At 47.3% G+C, this 20,506-nt stretch overlaps 1 protein-coding gene across 2 annotated transcripts in view; it reads left to right on the top strand.

Moving 5' to 3' along the window:
* Positions 1-20,506, top strand: part of LOC138797641 (nucleolar protein dao-5-like) — a 132,213-nt gene that overhangs the window by 74,833 nt on the left and 36,874 nt on the right. Inside the window, exons 14-17 of one of the 2 annotated variants that reach the window (XM_069978059.1) lie at positions 5,418-5,545; positions 11,087-11,180; positions 12,582-12,784; positions 14,423-14,699. In XM_069978059.1, the coding sequence (XP_069834160.1) occupies positions 5,418-5,545; positions 11,087-11,180; positions 12,582-12,784; positions 14,423-14,699 (702 nt within the window). Of the gene's footprint in view, positions 1-5,417; positions 5,546-11,086; positions 11,181-12,431; positions 12,785-14,422; positions 14,700-20,506 lie in introns of both variants that reach the window. The other variant, XM_069978057.1, reaches the window with a different exon arrangement.

The following is a 20,506-nucleotide window of genomic DNA, read 5'->3' as shown; positions in this document are numbered from 1 at the left end:
ACGGTCTCATAAGAGATCTAGACTCTCTGTCTCACGGTCACCTTCTAGGTGTTCCTCAGACCCTTCTCCGGACAGATCCACTGCAGGCGGTTCCGCTTCCCAGCGACCCCTCTCCGCCACCTCGGGGGACCCCTCTGACTCTGCCTCAGAGTCCGACAGGGAGGATCAGCTGGCCTCTGCAGTGCAGGCCTTGATCCGTGCAGTGCAGGACACCTTACATATTGAAGAAGAGTCCCCTTCTACTTCCAGGAGTGAAGTCTCTTTCAGTCGCCATAAGCGACAGCCTTTGGTTTTTCCCAACCATAAGGATTTTGAAGATCTTCTAGCCAAGGAGTGGAATCACCCTGACCGGCGGATTCCATCCTCTAAGCGTGCCGAGGCCTTGTTTCCCTTCTCCCCTGACTTGGTCACTACATGGACAGTGCCCCCATCTGTGGACCCTCCGGTTTCTCGACTTTCCAAGTCAACTACTCTGCCTCTGGCAGATGGTGCTTCACTCACTGACCCAGTCGACAAGAAAATCGACGCTTTTTCGAAGTCTGTCTTTATTGCGGCTGGTTCGGCCCTACGTCCTACCTTTGCTGCATCCTGGGTCAGCAAGGCTTGTTCCTCTTGGGCCAGGCAGTTAGTCCATGACCTCTCCCTGGACACCCCGCGTGAGGATCTCCTGCCTCTGGCTTCGCAGATTCTGCATGCGTCCAAATACTTGTGCGACGCTTCTCAGGAAGCCGCTCGTTTGTCTGCGCGGGCCCTGGCTAACTCTGTAGCCATCCGACGATCTGTCTGGTTAAAATGCTGGTCAGCTGATGCCGCCTCCAAGAAGGCTCTGACTTCTCTTCCCTTTGCAGGGAACAGACTTTTCGGGGAGCGGCTTGATAAAATAATCTTGGACGCTACAGGGGGGAAGAGTTCCTTGCTCCCTCAAAACCGGTCCCGGCGCCCTCAGCCCCACAGGCGTTCCAGCCGTTTCCGCTCCTTTGAGCCTCCGGCGTGTCGTCGCCCGGCTAAGGATGCGCCTCAAGCTCCTTCTAGGAAGCCCTCTTTCAAACCCCGCCCCTCCTGGCAGCCCCGTTCTCGCCCTTCTAAAGGTCCTGCCCCCAAGTCTTCTTCCTGATGGTCCTTTCCCTGTCGGGTCTCTCCCTCAAGTAGGGGGTCGTCTGCTCTCCTTCAAGGAGATTTGGCTCGCCCATGTGCCCGATGTGTGGGTACGGGAGGTGGTGTCTTCAGGATACAAAATCGAGTTCGCGTCCATGCCGCCTCCTCGCTTTTTTCCATCAAATCTCCCACGCTCTTCAGCGCGGCTTTCAGAATCTCCTAGCTCAAGGAGTTGTGGTCCCAGTTCCTCCCTCCGAGCACTTCCAGGGATTCTATTCCAATCTGTTCACAGTCCCCAAAAAGGACGGCTCGGTCCGTCCTATCCTGGATTTGAAACGGCTGAACAGGTTCGTTCGCCTTCGGCGGTTCCGCATGGAATCCTTGCGGTCGGTGGTCGTGTCTCTAGAGCAGGACGAATTTCTTGCATCTATAGACATCCGCGACGCCTATCTGCATGTTCCCATCGCAGCCAGTCATCAACGTTTCCTACGTTTCGCCGTCGGTTCTGGACATTTCCAGTTCGTTGCCCTGCCCTTCGGGCTCGCCACGGCGCCTCGGGTCTTTACCAAGATCCTTGCACCTTTGATGGCTCTGCTTCGGCCAAAGGGGGTGGCTGTCCTGCCATACCTGGACGACCTCTTGGTAAAGGGCCCCTCCAAACAGGACACTTTGTCCAGCCTCCAGATCACACTCGATCTCTTGACCAATTTCGGTTGGGTGATCAATTACCAAAAATCTTCCCTACTTCCCTCCCGCTCTATGGAGTTTCTCGGGATGCTATTCAACACCGAGACGGCCCGCGTCCTCCTTCCTCCCAACAAAGTTGCCTCCCTGCGCTCGGCAGTCTCTCTGCTCCGCTCGGGCGCCCCCTGTTCGATTCGCCTTTGCATGCGAGTCCTGGGCAAGATGGTCTCCTCCTTCGAGGCGATCCCCTTCGCTCAGTTTCATTCGCGCCCTCTGCAGCGGGCGATTCTGTCTCAATGGGACAGGTCCCCTCTGTCTCTCCACAAGAAGATCCTCCTGTCCCCTGCTGTTCGCAGGGAGCTTCTTTGGTGGTTGACGTCTCCGGTGGTCCTCCTCGGCCGCTCGTTCCTCCCCCTCAATTGGCTGGTCGTCTCTACGGATGCCAGCCTGTCCGGGTGGGGGGCTGTCTTCGGGAGCCACACAGCTCAGGGCTCTTGGTCGCCGATGGAGGCTCGGCTTCACATCAATATCCTGGAGCTCCGGGCCATCTTTCTCGCCCTGTCTCAGTGGACCGATCTCCTGAGGGGTTACCCGGTTCGTGTTCAGACCGACAACGTCACCGCCGTTGCTTATCTGAACCGTCAAGGCGGCACCAGGGGCCGCTCTGTCATGACCGAGGCCGCTCGCATTCTCCATTGGGCGGAGCGTTTTGTTCCAGCTCTCTTGGCAGTCCACATTCCCGGGGTGGACAATTGGGCGGCGGACTACCTCAGCCGCGAAAGACTGGATCAGGGCGAATGGGCTCTACATCCCGAGGTGTTTCTTCAAATCTGCCGGCGGTGGGGATTCCCAGACGTGGATCTCTTCGCCTCCAGGCTGAACCACAAACTCCCCATCTATGTGACTCGAGCCCGGGATCCTTTCGCGGTCGACGCCTTGGTGACCCCATGGGAGCAGTTCTCCCTGGTTTACGCCTTTCCTCCTCTGCCCATTCTCCCACGAGTCCTGAAGCGCTTCAAGGCACTCGGCGTTTCCGCCATTCTTGTCGCTCCAGACTGGCCGCGCCGGTCCTGGTACGCCGACGTAGTGCACCTCCTGGCCGACACCCCCTGGCGACTTCCCCTGCGGGCCGACCTCCTTTCACAAGGGCCAATATTCCACCCCAATTTACCTCAGCTGAGTTTAACGGCGTGGCTGTTGAAGCCGCGGTATTGAGGTTTCGTGGGTTCTTGGAACCAGTCATCCAAACCATGCTTAAGGCCCGTAAGCCTCAGTCAGCTCGTATATACCATCGCGTGTGGAAGGCCTTCTTTTCTTGGTGCGAACAGAATAATTTTCACCCCTTGGTGTGCTCCACGCCCAAGATTCTTTCCTTTTTACAATCCGGGCTGGATAAAGGCCTCAGTCATTCCACCTTGCGTTCGCAGATTTCCGCCCTGTCTGTTCTTTTTCAGCGGGCTCTGGCTTTCCGCCCTCAGGTGAAGACCTTTCTTCAGGGGGTGGTCCATTTGGCCCCTCCTTTTCGACAGCCTTTAGAGCCCTGGGATCTTAATTTAGTCCTCGAGGTTCTACAAGGTCCTCCCTTTGAGCCTCTTCGTGAGGTGTCTCTTTGTTTCCTTTCTTGGAAAGTCGCCTTCCTGGTGGCGATTACCTCCATCCGTAGGGTGTCTGAACTGGCAGCGCTCTCTTGTCGCTCCCCTTATCTGGTCCTTCACGAGGACAAGGTGGTGCTTCGTCCTCTTCCTTCCTTCCTGCCGAAGGTCGTGTCTGCATTCCACCTTAATGAGGACATCATTCTCCCCTCTTTTTGCCCTGCGCCCTCCCATCCTAGGGAACGGTCCCTGCATTGTTTGGACCTTGTCCGGGCCATACGGATCTACTTGTCCGTCACTGCTTCCTTTCGCCGCTCGGATTCCTTGTTCGTGGTCCCGTCGGGTCCGCGCAAGGGACTGACTGCTTCCAAGACCACCATTGGGCGTTGGATCAGGGCAGCCATCGCAGAGGCCTACCGCGTTCGTGGCAGGGCTCCTCCCTTTCGGGTCACCGCTCATTCTACTCGGGCTGTGGGGGCCTCTTGGGCGGTTCGCCATCAGGCTTCAGTGTCCCAGGTCTGCAAGGCCGCCACCTGGTCTTCAGTTCACACTTTTTCAAAGTTTTATCAGGTCCATATCCTGGCTTCCTCTGACGCCAGTTTGGGCCGCAAGGTTCTGCAGGCCGCTGTGCGTTAGGCAGGCCGCATGGGGATTGTAATCTTCTTTCCCCACCCTCTGGGACTGCTTTTGTACGTCCCACTGGTGCTGTGTCCCCCAATGACAGGCACAAGAAAAGAGGATTTTTTTTGTACTCACCGTAAAATCCCTTTCTTGTGGCTTCATTGGGTGACACAGCTCCCACCCTGTTTGAGGTTGTGCTCCCGGGGCTTGTTCTGTTCTTGGGGTTTTCGTTCCCGGGACCAGCCTGTTTTTTGCCTGTTTTTGTTACTATTTTCTACTGCTTGTGACTAAACTGAGTTAGCCTGGTGCCTGTAGGAGGGGTATAGCCTGCCAGGCGGAGTCACTTCTTCTTCTGTCTAGTGTCGCCTTCTAGTGGCAGTAGCCTATACCCCACTGGTGCTGTGTCCCCCAATGAAGCCACAAGAAAGGGATTTTACGGTGAGTACAAAAAAATCCTCTCTTCCTTTATGACCTGTTCTCTGTTTGGACATTCAACTTGTTTGCTCTATAGTTTCTAAAAGAGCTAATTAGTTGGAATCGGTTTTAATTTTTTTCCCCACATCCTTATACGGCTATACTGTCGGACAAGAAGTGAATACATTCAACATAAATAAATGTATGCAATCCTTAAAGTGTCACTGTCGTTTAAATTTTTTTTTTTTGCAGAAGTCAATAGTACAGGCGGTTTTAGGAACCTTTGTAATTGGGTTTATTAGCCGAAAAATTAATTTTTATCATGAAAAAGCAGTTGTTCTCTATGAAGAGGGGAGGGGTTGAGGGAGATCAGGCACCAAAACAGGACAACAAAGAGTTAATTTAGAGTTACGTCACCAGGCTCTCTCCTCTGACATCAGCACTGACCTCTGAATAGGGGCTTTCAGCGGTTCCCTGCTGTGTAATCCTTTGTTCTCTGCTCTCTACTATTCTCCCTCCCTCCATCCTCCTCCCCCCTCCCCTCTCCATAGAACAGACAGGATCCGACTGATGTAAAACAGTCGAGATTTCCCGATAATGAGCAATGGATGACAGAAAGGAAAGAGGGGGGGGGGGGGGGGGAGAACCTGGGAAAAGTCGTTTTAAATGCAGATAATGGCATATTTGCCTAATAAACCCAATTACAAAGTTTCTTAAAATCGCCTGGACTATTGACTTCTGCAAAAAAAAAAAAAAAAAAAAAAAAAATGAAGCTACAGTGACACTTTAAATCCAAAGTAGATAGACCAAAAGAATTTTTACACAGTTACTTAATTTTTCATTATGGACATACTAGGGCATTAAAAGAGTGGTAGCAAATGTTCACATATCCTTTAAGGAAAAGGTCCTACAACTAGATCTGTGGAAAACCAGTGAGTTTAGAAAACAAAGGTAACTGTATACTGTTTATCCTTTACCATACTAATCTTTAACAATACATTTCTCTCATAGGTCGGAAAATGAATTTGTAATAGTGGATGGAAGTAGCTCTGATTTGAATGATTGGGTCTCTCCTCCTAAAAAGAATGAAGCTTCCTCATCATCAAGACCTGAAAAAGACGCACAAGCATCAACACCTAGTAAGACAATAATAGCTAAATACCCCACAGAGATTTACGTAAAGCAAGGCTCATGAGGATAAATTCTACCTACTTGCAAATTCAACCATTGACATTAATGGATTTAATCCTTAGATCCTGTTTTCAAATCAGAAAATAAGAGGCTTTAAAAACTGTGTCTGGTGGCAAATGCCGAGTTCTGGTCCTCCTCCCGATCCCGATCTCTTCCTCCTTTGTAGGCCGCATGCATCATATCTATGTGTGGGCTTTGTGACCTGATCCGACTGATAGAGGCTTCTCCTTCAGCCTCTACCAGTCTACTGCCGATTAATACTGAGCATAGCCTTCTTATAAGAAAGGATTCCTTATAATAAATAACCAAACTCCAGGTACAGCTTATGTTTATAAGAGGGGCCCCAGAGCACAGCATCATCCCGTCTCCCGGTGCTGATTGCGGTATGGTCCCGTGCCTTCTCCATCTGCCTTTTCGTCCGTCCTAATGGGCTATCGGATCCTCAATCATCCCAGCCAGCTTTCTGCACACTCCACAGAGTCGGTAGGCAAGCAGGGAGGGGGGGCGGAGAGAGCCGACTGCCGTACCTACGTCATGCCGTCACCTCCCCCTCCCCCCAGGTCCTTTTCAAAAGCAGTTTTACCCAGTGTTATATTATTTAGTACATAACTGTACTTATTTCTATGGCTCAAATGCATAACCTTACATTTATCCATGTTAAACTTTGTTTGCCATTTTTGCGCCCAAGCCTCCAGCTTCTCCAAATCCCTCTATAATATGTTATCCTCCTCCTCTGTGGTCATTACTTTACCCAGTTTAATATCATCTGTACTACTCTGTAGCCCCTCTACAAGGTAATTAATTTAAAAAAAAAAAAAAGTGACAAAAGTAAATTACAAATCTGTATAACTTTCTTAAATCCGTTGATTTGAAAGAAAAAAAAATTGCAGCAGTACCTCTTCAATGTATCATTTTAACTGTAAATTGCATTTTGTTAAATTGAAAGCCCCCAAATTACTAAAATAATTCAATTTTAACTCTTGAGGCTTGTACCTTTCACTGGGGGGCACAGCATCAGTGGGTATAGGCTGCTGCCACTAGGAGGCAACACTAGTTAGAAGAAGTAGTGACTCCGAGCGGAACACTTCACACATTCAGGACAGATCACTTTCTTCATTCAGAAGTGAGCACTTCTTCAGTCCCCATAAGCGACAGCCTTTGGTTTTCCCTAGTCATAAAGACTTTGAGTATCTCCTAGCCAAAGAGTGAAAACACACCACCGGCGCATCCCCTTCTCTAAGTGTGTTGAGGCTTTATTTCCTTTTTCCCCTTAATTAGCCTCTGCGTGGATAGGGCCCCGATCTTCGGACTCTCCCGTCTCATGCCTTTCTAAGTCCACCACTCTGCCCCTGACAAATGGTGCCCCTCTCATAGACCTGGTAGATAAGAAGATTGATGCCTTTTCGAAATTTGCCTTTACTGCAGCTAGGTCGGCTCTCCACCCTGCCTTTGCAGCCTCCTGGATCAGCAAAGCCTGTTCTTTTTGGCCCAAACAGTTACTCTGCAACCTCTCCGGTAATACTCCTTCTGAGGAGTGGCTTTCTCTAGCCTTGCAGATCCTTCATACCTCTAAGTACTTATGTGACGCAATTTGCCATTCTGTTTGGCTCAAGTCTTGGTTGGCTGATGATTCAGCCTCCAAAAAGGCTCTTACTTGCTTTCTCTTCGCAGGCAGCAGGCTTTTTGGCGAGCGGCTGGGCAAAATTATTTTGGACACTACCAGTGGGAAGAATTCATTGCTTCCTCAGAACTGGTCCAGACGCCTCTAGGCGTTTCAGCAGGTTCCGCTCCTGCACATCACTCTGCTAAATATACTCCTTCTCCTCCCTCTTCCAGGAAGCTCTCCTTTACGCCCAGGCCTTTCTGGCAGCCCCGCTCTTGCCTTTTCAAGGGCTCAGCCCCCAAGGCAGCGCCTATTTTCATGTTCCCATTGCAACAAGACATTAGAGTGCCATAGCCAAGGGTCTTGCCCCTAAAATGTCCCTCCTCTGGGCAAGAGGGATGGCCATCCTCCCATACCTGGATGACCTCCTTGTAAAAGGCTGCACAGAATAAGACACCCTTTCCAGCATCCAGGTCACTCTCGACCTTCTCACCAGATTCTGCTGGGTGATCAATCACCAGAAATCCTCCCTCCTTACCTTCTGCTCTATGAAGTTTCTTCAAATGCTCTTCAATACTGAAACTGCTCATTTTCCCCCTACCCCCCAAAAAGATTGTCTCCCTGCGTTCGGGGGTCACTCTGGTCCGCTTGGGATCCCCCTGTTCTATGCGCCTTTGCATGCGAGTCTTAGAAAGGATGGTCTTCTCTTTTGAGTTGATTCCGTTCGCCCAGTTTCATTGGAACAGCTCTCTCCCTTTCCCTCCTTCTCTCTCTCCCCCCCCCCCCCCTCTCTCTCTCTCTCTCTCTCTCTCTCTCTCCCTCTGCCCAATTCTTCCAAGACTCACTTCCAGGGGGCTCTTGCTTTTCGTTCCCAAGTGAAGACACTTCTTCAGGGTGTTTCCCTTTTAGCCTTCCCCCTTTCTGACAGCATGTGAAGACCTGGGACCTTATTTTGGTCCTCAAGGTCTTACAGGGCCCTCCCTTGGAGCCTTTGTGGGTGGTCTCGCCGTGTCTCCTTTCCTAAAAGTTGTTTTTTTTTTTGTTTTTTTTTTGCTGGTGGTTACATCCATTCGTTTGGTGTTTGAATTGGTGGCTTTCTTGGCGCTCCCCCTATCTATTCCTTCACAAGGACAAGGTAGTGTTGGGCCCCCTTACTTCCTGCCATAGGGGTTCTCTGCATCTCACATTAATGAGGACCTCGTCCATTCTTTTTGCCCATCCCCTTCACATCCTAGGGAACAGTCCCTGCATTTTTTTGGACTTTGTCCGGGCCCTCCGTTATATACCTGTCCATCATGGCTTCCTTCTGCAGTGCAGTGGGGGCCTCTTGGGCAGTTCACCATCAGGCCTCCGTATCCCAGGTCTGCAAGGCTGCCACCTTAGCTTTGGTTTACACTTTTCCTAAGTTCTACCAGGTCCACCTCTGATGCCAGTCTGAGCTGTAAGGTTCTGCAGGCCGCTTTGCATTAGGTGGGCTGCATGGGGATGGTCTTCTTTTTTCCTTATCCTCTGGGACTGCTTTTGTACGTCCCACTGGTGCTGTGTCCTCCAAAGACAGGCTAAAGAAAAGAGGATTTTTGTACTGACTGTCTTGTGGCTTCATTCGGGGACACAGATCTCATCCTTTTCTTTTCTGGGGTTGTCTGTTCCTGGGCTTGTTCTGTTCTTGGGTTTTTGTTCCCAAGGCCAGACTGGTTGTTCCCACTTCTTTTGTGGCTAAACTGAGTTAGGGTACTATTACACGGAACGATAATCGGCCAAATCAGCCCGATTCGGCCGATTATCTCTCCAGATAATAAATACAACGATCAGCCGATGACAACAATCATCGACTGATCGCTGATATAGGTTTGGACTTATTTTCGTCGGACGCCGACGACTGATGATATACATTACCTATCCACGCTCCAGGGCTGCTGCTGCGGTCTTCTTCTCCCCGGGTCCTGCGCGCTCTAGCTTCAGAGAGGCCTGTCAGCTGACAGGCCGCCAGGCCAATCACAGGCCGCGGCAGTCCCGGCTTGTGATTGGCTGAGCGGCCTGTCAGCTGACAGGCCACTCTGAACTTAGGACCCGCGGAGAAGAAGACCGCAGCAGCAGCCCTGGAATGTTTATAGGTAATGTATATAGTTAAGCAAGGGCTGCAAGGACATCGGTAACTATGTCCCTGCAGCCCTTGTTTAACGATTATCGGCCGTGTAATAGGTCCAGTAAACGAGCGACGATCTAGCAGATCGCTGCTCGTTTACAGGTGTTATCGGGCCCTCATCGGCCCGTGTAATACCACCCTTAGCCTGGTGTCTGTAGAAACCAATGTTGCCTCTTAGTGGCAGCAGCCTATACCCACTGGTGCTGTCTCCCCTATGAAGCCACAAGAAAGGGATGTTACGATGGGTTCAAATATCCTCTTTTTGCACTCAGTTAAAAAATTTTCTTTTTTTCTGTTTTCATTGGGGATACAACATTCACCCAATGTTTTTTTAGTTTCTCTTGTTAGTTTGTTTAAGTGGGACTTAAGGGGCTATTTATCAGGGTGGTGTGGTGCTCTTCCCATCATGGAGGCACCCCGTGGCAACAGGCTAGAGATATCTGGCTATCCCGTGTTTTGAGACTTGCAACCGAGACTCCACGGACTCTTGTTTTGCATATTTAAATTTTTTGGGGCATCAGTGGAGACTCTTGATTGAGTACTTCATTGGAGTTTTTTCACTGTTCTCCTTGAGTTCAGTGATTACTGTGTTTAGTTGGTTGATTTGTCATTGCCCCAGCTAGCCAGAATCCTACTCCACACTGACGAGCGGCAAATACCCCGAAACGGCTGTCTGTGGATGGATGCCTGCCCTAGCAAGCCCTTGTCATGTTTGCAATACCTTGAGTTAGATATTGACAAAAAGGGGCCAGCCTGGTATTTCGTTATTTATGTTCCAATACTCGCAACCGAGTGGGACTTAAGGGGTTATTTATCAGGGTGGTGTGGTGCTCTACCCATCATGGAAGCCCCCCGTGGCAACAGGCTAGAGATATCTGGCTATCCCGTGTTTTGAGACTCGCAACCGAGACTCCACGGACTCTTGTTTTGCATGTTTATTTGTTCATTGCTTGGAGGTGTTCCTTTTCCCCAGTTCCTTTTTTCCCCAGTTAGTGTCCGTGCCTCCTAGTGGCTACAACCTTTACCCTTGGTCTCCTGTGTTTCCAGTGAAAACAAGTACAGTGGTACCTTAGTTCTCAAACTGCTCGGAACTCAAACTGTATTTTCAAGGAAAGTTTGCTTTGGTTCTCAAACTCTGCTCGGTTCTCAAACACTTTTCGGGCACCTAGTCTTGCTGGGTGGTGGTGGGGGGGGACTCTATACAGTAAAGGATGAGTGAGGAGTTAGTGACTACTGTCTTATAATTGCTGGTTTTGTTGAACATTTCTTGTGTATAATGTACTGTACAGTATAGTGATATTCTGTACTGTAGGGATAAAACTGGGCACTTTTCAATGTAATATATGGGTACTGTAGGTAACTATTGGTTGGTGCTGGAACCAATTAAACCCATTTACATTATTTCCTATGGGAAGACACTGCTCGGTTCTCAAACTGCCTTGCGGAACCAATTAAGTTCGAGAACCGAGGTACCACTGTACACTATTCTCTTTTTCTGCTAAGAGACTGGACTAATTATGTGTGTAGTCTGCCTTTGCATAGTTTTCTATTTAATTATTTATTTATTTATTTTCTTCGTCGCTTTTGGGAAGAGCAACAGCCTCTTGCATTATGATGTACATCTATTTTTCCATTGAAATGTATTAATTTTGGTAGGTTTGGTTGGCTTGTTGTGTGTTTCTCTTATGTAGACTGGGTTATAACATTAATTAAAATGTTTTATTTATTGCGACTTTCAAGAAGAGAAAACTACTTTTGTTGAAGCGTACAGTGGTTTGCAGAAAGAATCTGAGACTGTGAAGGAATCGGTGATCCGTAGGATTATGGCTAAAAGGTTTGTATTTTGCTATTGCCTTTTGCTTTTAGTAACCGATGGGGGGGTCTCGACACCCCTGACTGTCCTAGTATTTGTAGAAGTCAATGGCCACGCTTTGGTACTTACAGTAGTGTTTTATATCGACAAATGCCCCTCCGACGACCTCCAGCAGCGGCAGCACACACAGGGAGGAGGGGCCTGAGGAGCCATTGATTCCAAGATAGATGTGGGTCCCAGCATAAATGTCCCACTGAGTATACACCTTTAACCATTTAGATGCTGATGTTAAAACTGACAGACATTTAAATGGCACTGTTGCCCATCATTGGTGGTCCAATAGTTTGGATCTGCTCCATGTGGATTATGGAAAGCCGATCCGATGTCAGTTCAGCCTCTAAGCCTCCTGTGGCTGCCTGACTCAGCGAATGATTCGGGCTATACCACTAGGGCACAGAAACAATGCAGGGCCTATGTACAGAGATCCGTCAACTTACAATGGCCTCAGGTTTACAATATTTTCAACATACACTGGTTCTTCCTGAATCATTGTAACTTGAGACTAGTCTTAACATACAGTAATACAGATGGTAAGGATCTGGGGCACATGTGAATAGCTAGACAATCAACCAATGGAAGTTACCATTTTACTGGTACCCGGTATTAGTGAAGTGCTGCATTCCTATCTGCATTCTGCTCATCAGACTGCAACCTTTAAAGTCTGCTCTGCTCCATGCCGCTCCTCCCCCTTACCCAGGACTGGATCCATCTTTTCCCAGCACCTGGGGAGGAGCGGTACACAGCAGAGCAGACTTCAAAGTCCATAGCCTGATGAGCATAATGCAGATAGGAACATGTAGATTCCCTCATTTCTTGTGTCTAGTATTTCCTCTCTACTGTATAGTGTGATGCTACATGTCCTGTACTGCTGTGTGTCTAGTATTTCCTCTCTACTGTATAGTGTGATGCTACATGTCCTGTACTGCTGTGTGTCTAGTATTTCCTCTCTACTGTATAGTGTGATGCTACATGTCCTGTACTGCTGTGTGTCTAGTATTTCCTCTCTACAGTATAAATAAATAAATCAGACTTATAATGGGCTCCTAAGGAGCCTGACTCATTTTTGGGTCTCATGCCTGATGACATGTCAAAAGTTAAAGGCTCTATAACATTGTCATTACCAGTTGCCATTACTATTGCTTAGTTACCATGTAGTTTAGTAAATGTTCTGCTCCTTATGCTGTATGATAACTCTTCGGTTTGTTTAATCAGATCATCTTCTGTGGTCTCTGAAGTTCTGGCTCCTCCAACCAATGTTACTAGTATTGAAGAATTTTTACTTGTAGACCTAATTGACATAAATAAATGTAACCTTGTCACTATTCCTATGACGACCACATCTACACCACAACCTGGTATCAGCAAAAGAGAAAAAAAGATACATGTTCAGATACAACCTAAAGAGGGAGTCGAAAGGGATTCTGATCATACGGACGATGAGAATAATAAAGATAATGACGCGCAACATCTGCAACAATGTAGACGCAGTTCTCGGAAAAGAACCCCTTATGATCCTAAGAAGTTTTTTAAAGATATGGAAGCGACACTTACTTTAAAACGTACAGGTAAGGTGTGTTTGTGTGTAGTTTTATATATATATATATATATATATATATATATATATATATATATATATATATATATATATATATATATATATATAATATTCTCATGTTTTGGTAAATATTCCATTATCATTAAAGGTTTATTTTTAACTTTTTGTACAACGTAATCCTGGGTTTGGGAGGGGGGATTTGTCTTTAAACACTGGTTAGTCCATATTTTAAAGGAAAAATCCCATAAAATGAGGAAAAAATTGGAAAGATGGGGGAATATGGGAAAATAACAAAGTAATCTTTCCCGTCCTTGTGCCCCGTAGTGCCACTCCTGTGTCCAGCTGACAGCCGCTTGTCTCCTGCACCTTTTCCAGCTTCATTGTCACGTACCTGGCTGAGCGTTTGCCCGCTCAGCCAATCAGTGACTGGGCGGGACACCACCCGAGTCACTGACTGGCTAAGCTGGTAAATGCTCAGCCCGGCCATGATATTTCAGCTGGGAGAGCCAGGGACGTGACATACTCGTTTTCCAGCTGAAACTGACATTTGGCAGCCATCTGTGGCACATGGCGCTATGCAGGCACAAGAATGGGTATGTTTATTGTTTTCCTGCACCCCTATACAGATTTTGCTTTTTGCATTTCATGGCATTTCTCCTTTAAGGGAGTAGCACCTACAGGGCTGGATTTACCCATGGCCACAAAATGATGCCTTCTAAATGATAAATTAGAGTTCAGTCGATAACTGTACAGACGAATGGGCCTCCCGGTATCATGTACAGTTATGATGCTGGGAGATGCTAATCAGTTTACTCTTCGCAGTACTGTACTGACACAGCCGCACGGTGTGGCGAAGATTTATATTTCAGAACTCCTTACATTATAGTGATGGATAATGCCAGGAAAATCTGTTCTATTACACACATCTGTATATATGGACAATGCACAAAGTGTGTAAATAAGGTCTCACTCTAGTGGCTGTTAAAACAATTTGTATGTCAAAGATTATTGGGGGGGGGGGGGGGGGGGGGTGACTTCGAATTTAAGCGATAATCTTTCCTTGTTTATGCCGGCAGCGAGCGAGGAAGTTGCCTGCAACCATATGGAATAAAGTCAAACAAAAGATATATTTGTCAACTTGGATGAGACTTGATGTTACTATACCAAAATTGTTGTGTCGCCTAGCCTAACCTGCCAGTCCTGGTTAAAACCTCCAATTTGATTTGTATTGTTTTGATGATAAATGCTTCTGAATCAATATACAAAGTGTTCCAATCCTTGATAGATTGGTGCATGTTTACATCAAGATGCAATAAAGCGGTGTTCATACATTCCAGTTTTGCACTTCTTTGTTTACAGATTTAAAGCTTAATTGATTATGTGGTCTCTTTTGCAATTTTATGAGTTGACTCTCTGGGCTTTGGTGTGTGAGCAGCAGGCATATTCGCATTAGTTTATAAAAAGAAAACCACCTGTGATGAAGCCTGGTAATGCTAATTAAATTGCAAAACCTAGACAGTCAGACACAATTGATTAGGCTCTAATTATGTGAACAAGGAAACACAAGAAAACTGTGTCTACAGCCTTAAAAACATAACTCTGCTGCATCATGAAGACACGGCCTGAACACTTTTAATATATATTTTAGGAGCACATAACCGAAAATTAAGTTCTACTGATGAAAAGACTAAAGACTCAAAAGAACCAGAGGAAGAGCAAGAACATCCGGTAACAGAGAAAAAATCAGAGACTCAGAAGTCTAAGCAAAGAAAGTCTTCAAAGTCAGAAAACACATTAGATTCTGCAAAGAATTACGAGTCAAATGACCCTGAAGCTACCACCAAACATGCAGGTGAACCGGTGAAAGCAGACGTCAAGGAGATTGTTGAGACAGAAACATTGGAAAATGGGGGTCTTCTCTCAAAGTAAGTACTAAAATACTACAAACCTGCTGATAGTTTCTCTTTATTTCTTTTCTCAACATCCCCTTTAGTGAGCACCACGTGTACTCTTGAAAAAGTTTGAGATGCATTCCTGACCATATTTTTGGAGTTCCAAAACACAAAGTTTTGATTTATGAAAATAAAAATGAGTGAATTGGAAATAAAAATGCAATATTGTAACTTTTGGGGGTTCCCATTTCTACGTAATGCACTTTGAGGTAAAATAGACATAATACTGTTAACACAAAGATATGCAAGTCTACACAGCTTTTTCATTGTAACAGTTTTCATTTTTCACCTAATGGGGCTGTATGTGACGTCATTTTTTGCGCCATGATCTCTAGTTTTTATTAATACCATATCCGTGTAGATCGGACGTTTTAATCACTATATATATATATATATATATATATATATATATATATATATATATATATATATATATAAATAAATATAACGTAACAAAAATCAGGAAGCCTGACGTTTTATTGCCTGTTTTCGTTTACACTGTTCGCCATACGGGGATAATTTTGTTAGATTTTAATTGATCAGACAATTAAGCACAGTACATAATATTTAATTATTTTTACATGTGTTATTTGTATAGTTAGATAGGGGGTGATTTAAATTTTTATTGGAAGAGGGGCTTTGGGGTACTTTTTAAAAACCTTTTTACTTTTTATTTTGTACACTTTTTTTTTTTTTTTAACCCGTTTTTGCATTTTGACTGCTCTCCACAGGTGTAAAGGGTAAATGTTACAGCTTTCATTACTTATTTTATATCACACCTCATGGTGCTTGTTCTAGTAAAAAGTGGTTTTTATCACCTGTGGATTGGTATATGTGGGCGAGGCCTCACAGCCTATGTGCAACATCGCTCCGCCCCTGGCGCCACTTAGCCTTGGCCCCATCCGAGACGTCCTCTCCGCATAGGCCCCGCCCCCTCAGCAGCCATTGGAAAGCTCTATGCGGCGATGACGTCACGCATGGGGCAACGTGGCGCTATTGGCGGAGCGATGTGGCACATAGACAGCGAGGCCCCGACCACATATACCAATCCACAGGTGAGAAAACCACTTTTCTCGCTCGTGTCATTGGGGGACACAGACACAGTGGGTGTAGGCTGGTGCCACTAGGAGGCGACACTAAGCAAAGAAAAAAGTGTTGGCCCCTCCCACCAGAACACCGCACCGCTATCCACTCACCGCCCACAGACGCCGTCCGCTCACTGCCCGCCCACGCTGTCCACTCGCCGGTAGGGACTTGTGACTGGGCAGCGGCATCCAGCACTACAGGCTGTGGGGCACTACCCCTGCCAGGCGTTGTGCACCCGCTGCCGTGTCCCGGAGCGTCCACAGTCTCTAATTTAGCCCCCGGCTTCAGGCCTTCCTATGCCTCTTCTCCATGAGGCATGAATTTCATTGCAGAGCCAATGGCAGAGCAGCGTGCATTTTCTGCTTCCTGCTATTGGCTCTGTCATGTCCAATTGTATTTCTGTTCGGGCTGCAGTGATTCAGTGCTCGGAACTACACATGCGCCCCCTGCTGGTCATTATTACATGTCTTGCTAATATAACACTATAGTGGAGTACTTGTGTAGTACTCTGGCGCCCTCTAGTGTTTCTTAATATTACTACAGCTTCCATATTATATATATGTATATATATTATATGACCATCTTGCCATGGAAGGAAAAGTTTTTATTTTCATCTGCTCCCCCCCCCCCCCCCCCTACTATTTCTCCTTCACCATATCATAGGTCCTCAGACTCTGTCTGTCATTCCTCTAGTTTGCAGAGGCATCAACTCAGCACTCACGCTGCAGAAATACTCTCATGACCTTTGCCAGTCATTGCTTTTTTCCACAGTGCTGCCATTCACCGTATCGCATAGCATGGATTTATCAGGTGACACAAGCTATTGCTACACCAGCATATAGGTAAAGTAGTCTTGCCACAGCAGTACATCCTGCCTGTCTCATGTCACTGGATATCGCCACACCAGCCGTTTCATGGCTCTGGCTATCGCCACACCAGAGGTCTCATGTCACTGGCTATCGCCACACCAGCGGTCTCATGGCACTGACTATCGCCACACCAGCGGTCTCATGGCACTGACTATCACTACACCAGCGGTCTTAAGGTCACTAGCTATCGCCACATCAGCAGTCCCGTGGCACTGCTTATTGCCACACCGGCAGTCGCCATATTGGCACACATGGCACAAGCTATAGCCACATGGGCAGTCACATGGCGCGCTGCTTCATCAGTCACTTGGCACTGGCTATCGACTCATGACGCTGGCTATCACCACATCCTCCGTCACATGGCACTGGTTATCGACATCAGCAATCAATTTACTACTTCCAAGTGAAGTAGTCATGGCACAGCGATACCATCCTGCCTATTACTTGGCAGTGTCTCGCCACATCAGCAGTCTACACTTCCTTTCACAGGTGATGGCCTGTCACGCGTTACAGACTGTCGCTTCAATAACAGTCATATTATTCCCTTTTGCAGGTGATGTACTCTGGCTACAAGGTCATTCTGTTGTCACACAGTACTGACCTTTGCTACATTCGCAGTCATGATTTTTCCTTATACAGGTGATGTACTTAGGCCACAATGCTAGATATGTTACAGCGGCTCCATCTTGACAGTGTTATGGCATGTCCTTTGCTACATCAGATATGTGTCTAGAGGAGCGGTCAGGGCGTTCATCTCCAGATGAAACTGTTGTGCTACATCGGTTCTATTCTGCCCGTCATGTGGCACTGTACATTGCCACAACAGCACACGTTGGCCTTAGGCACACAGGTACAGTGTTCCTGCTACTTTGGTACCTTTGTGGGTTTTTTTTTTTGTTGAGGTAACGCCACTTATTGCCACACCAGCAGTCATGTTACTCCCTCTCTGGAGGTGCAGTGCTTCGACTACAGTATTGCTCTTCCTGCCTGCCCTGTAGCACCACCTAATGATATCCGTCTGCTTTTTGTCTAGTACCTGCTTGCCACCTTTCTTCCCCTTGTAGACTGGGTGAAGGGCTGCACAGAGGGTTCTTTCTGTGCCTTGCAACTGCTCTCACAACACCATTAACCTCAATACCCCACTCCTAGGGGGGGTTAATTTGAGGTGTATTATGGATCCCCTCCCTTGTCACAAGTATTGCTTCATATACTACTATGGTGGCTGCAGTTGATATAATTTTGCTGTATGACTGTTCCTTCCTCCATCTTGTTGGCAGATGGATCTATGGGCTTCCGTTTTTCTGCTATGCTGTACAGCCTACCTAGTTTTTCCCCCATTTCTGTGTCAGGTCATTGGTATGTCCAGGTGCACCGTAAGTCACATCGCAAGCTGACAAGGACCGGGCTTGGCCTTATGCAGCTTGCCTTTTGTGAGCAGTTCCTTTTTCTGCTGCACAATGGGTTCAGACATAAACTGTGAATAACACGTAGTTCTTCCACAGCCATAGGCTGTCCTGTGTCCAGCCATCTATACTCTGATCCTCCCACAATTGCACCCTGTTGGAAGCAGCCTTCGTTTTACAGGGGACTGTTCTCTTTTACCGTGCCTTGTAGACTGTTTTTTTTTGCTTTCCTGCACCCAAGTGGAAGCCTCAGCCGGCTTGCAGTGAAACTGATCACCCCATCCCATTTTGGGGGATTCCTTACCCAGGTGCATTCAGTGCACTCTTCAGGGACTTTTTCCGGACCAATGCCTTTGTTTTGGGACTCCTCTTCGATTCAAGTCCCAAACAGTGCAAATATTGCTCAGTTATTTCCTTTCTGTTTGTTTGTTACCTTCGGCTTATGTGACCAAAGGCGTCAGTGTTTCCACTGGGAGTTCACCCACTTCGATCCGTTCTGACTCGATTGTCAGCCCCTATTTTAATCTTGTTCTGCTAGAAGTGAGGCATCTAATTTTGAAATGAACACCTGCTGTGGTACCCTCTCCGAGTTCTTCTCTCCTCACAGAATATGTTGGGGGTGCTCTACTACAGTCGACATCAAGCCCTGCATCTCAATATGTCTGCCCTTTCGGTGCTTCTACCACGCACTGGTAATACTTTCTACAAAGTCGCTGTCTGTGGGTCAGGTCTTTTTCTGGTCCATATCGACTTCGGCCTACCTGAGCCATAATGTGGCATTGGGAAACCTATACCAGGATGTTGTCATCTGATCTAGTTCAGTCCTTTTTTTTTTTTTTTTTTTTTCCAATCCAGGTGCTTCTGTCACCTCTGGTTTCTTCGGCAGATAATTTTTCTGGCCAAGAGTATTTGCCATCCTGTCTCCATGTTGGCCATGTTTGTATTCTCAATTCGGCTTATTTGCTTTCCAGGTAAGTCCAGTCTCCAGTTTCCCTGGATTCTCTAGGGATTGCTTATATTTGCCTTGTTACCCCGCCTGGCAGCACCACCTCAGTTGCCTGCCTAGGCTCATGGGTGTTCCATCACCCACTCAGGACTGTGCAGGTTGATGGACAGTTCTTGCTTTTGTCTCTGGACTGATAAAAGTAGTACAGATCTCTGTAGTACAGATCTCTGGGGTAACCAATCTCCTCAGCTGGAGTGATTGGTCTTGGACATGTCTGTCACCGTCTGGCTTTTCCAGCGGTCGTCTCTTTGGCCCTTGGTTGTTCCCTGGTTTCTACCAGTCCCCACTCACTCTCTAGGTACTCTTGTCCTTCTTTTTTGTCTCTAGGTACATTGACACAGTGTTTACCAGCACTCTTGCTGGCTTGCTCCTGGCAGGTGTGACCGGCCGATTTGTCATTTCTTCCCTTTCATCCTGCCTTGTTTCCTGCTGTCCCAGCCTAGGTCTGTCTGGGTCAGGCAGTCTTCCTTTTCCTAAGCCTTCTCTTGGCTTTCTGGATCCACAGCGTCCTTTGTTGCCTGTCTTCGACCCCTCCCTTCAGTGGTGGTACTTGCTTCCCGCTGTTCTCCTCTCATTCTTTGTCTTTTTGCATCCTTCCCATCCCGGGAATGTTTTCTTTATCATCTGGCTGTAGTCATACCTTCTCTGCCCACTTGAAGTGCATTCGTGGCTATGATCCCTTCCTTAGGACCTGTCTGGCCAGTTTGTCATCCTGGACAGCTGGAGCTCACCCCAGTGGCAAATAAATCATGGGTCCCCCTGCTGCCTAGGTGCTTCCAACCGCTTCCTGATCTCTGCACTCCTTAATCTGGTTGTAATGTGCAGTCTTTCCCTCAGTAATGGCTTCCTGATCACTATTCTCTGCAGGTTGCAGTATGTTAGCCGATTGGTTGTGCAATGTCTTTTTGTTCCCACCCTTGGGGACTGTTTTAGGACATCCCACTGTGTCTGTGTCCCCCAATGACACGAGCGAGAAAATGGGATTTTGTGAGAACTCACCGTAAAATCCTTTTCTCGTCGATGTTAATTGGGGGACACAGCTCCCGCCCTGTATCTTTTTTTTCCTGGGCCTTCGGCATTTAATGGTTCTGCTGGATGGTTTTCTTCCTCTCCTGTTAGGGTCCATCAGCAGTTCTGTTTCTGGATTTATCTTATATCTTCTGTTGGCTTCTCCTAGCTGCTCCTACTGCTTGTGCACAAACTGATTAGCTCAGTGCCTGCAGGCGGGGTATAGCCTTGTGGGAGGGGCCAACACTTTTTTTCTTTGCTTAGTGTCGCCTCCTAGTGGCACCAGCCTATACCCACTGTGTCTGTCCCCCAATGAACATCGACGAGAAAAGGATTTTAAGGTGAGTACTCACAAAATCCCATTTTTACCAGAACAAGCACCATGAGATGTGATATAAAATAAGTATA

This window comes from Dendropsophus ebraccatus, chromosome 7, assembly GCF_027789765.1.
Source record: "Dendropsophus ebraccatus isolate aDenEbr1 chromosome 7, aDenEbr1.pat, whole genome shotgun sequence".
Lineage (NCBI taxonomy): Eukaryota > Metazoa > Chordata > Amphibia > Anura > Hylidae > Dendropsophus > Dendropsophus ebraccatus.
This window is presented reverse-complemented; position numbering and strand designations above follow the sequence as displayed.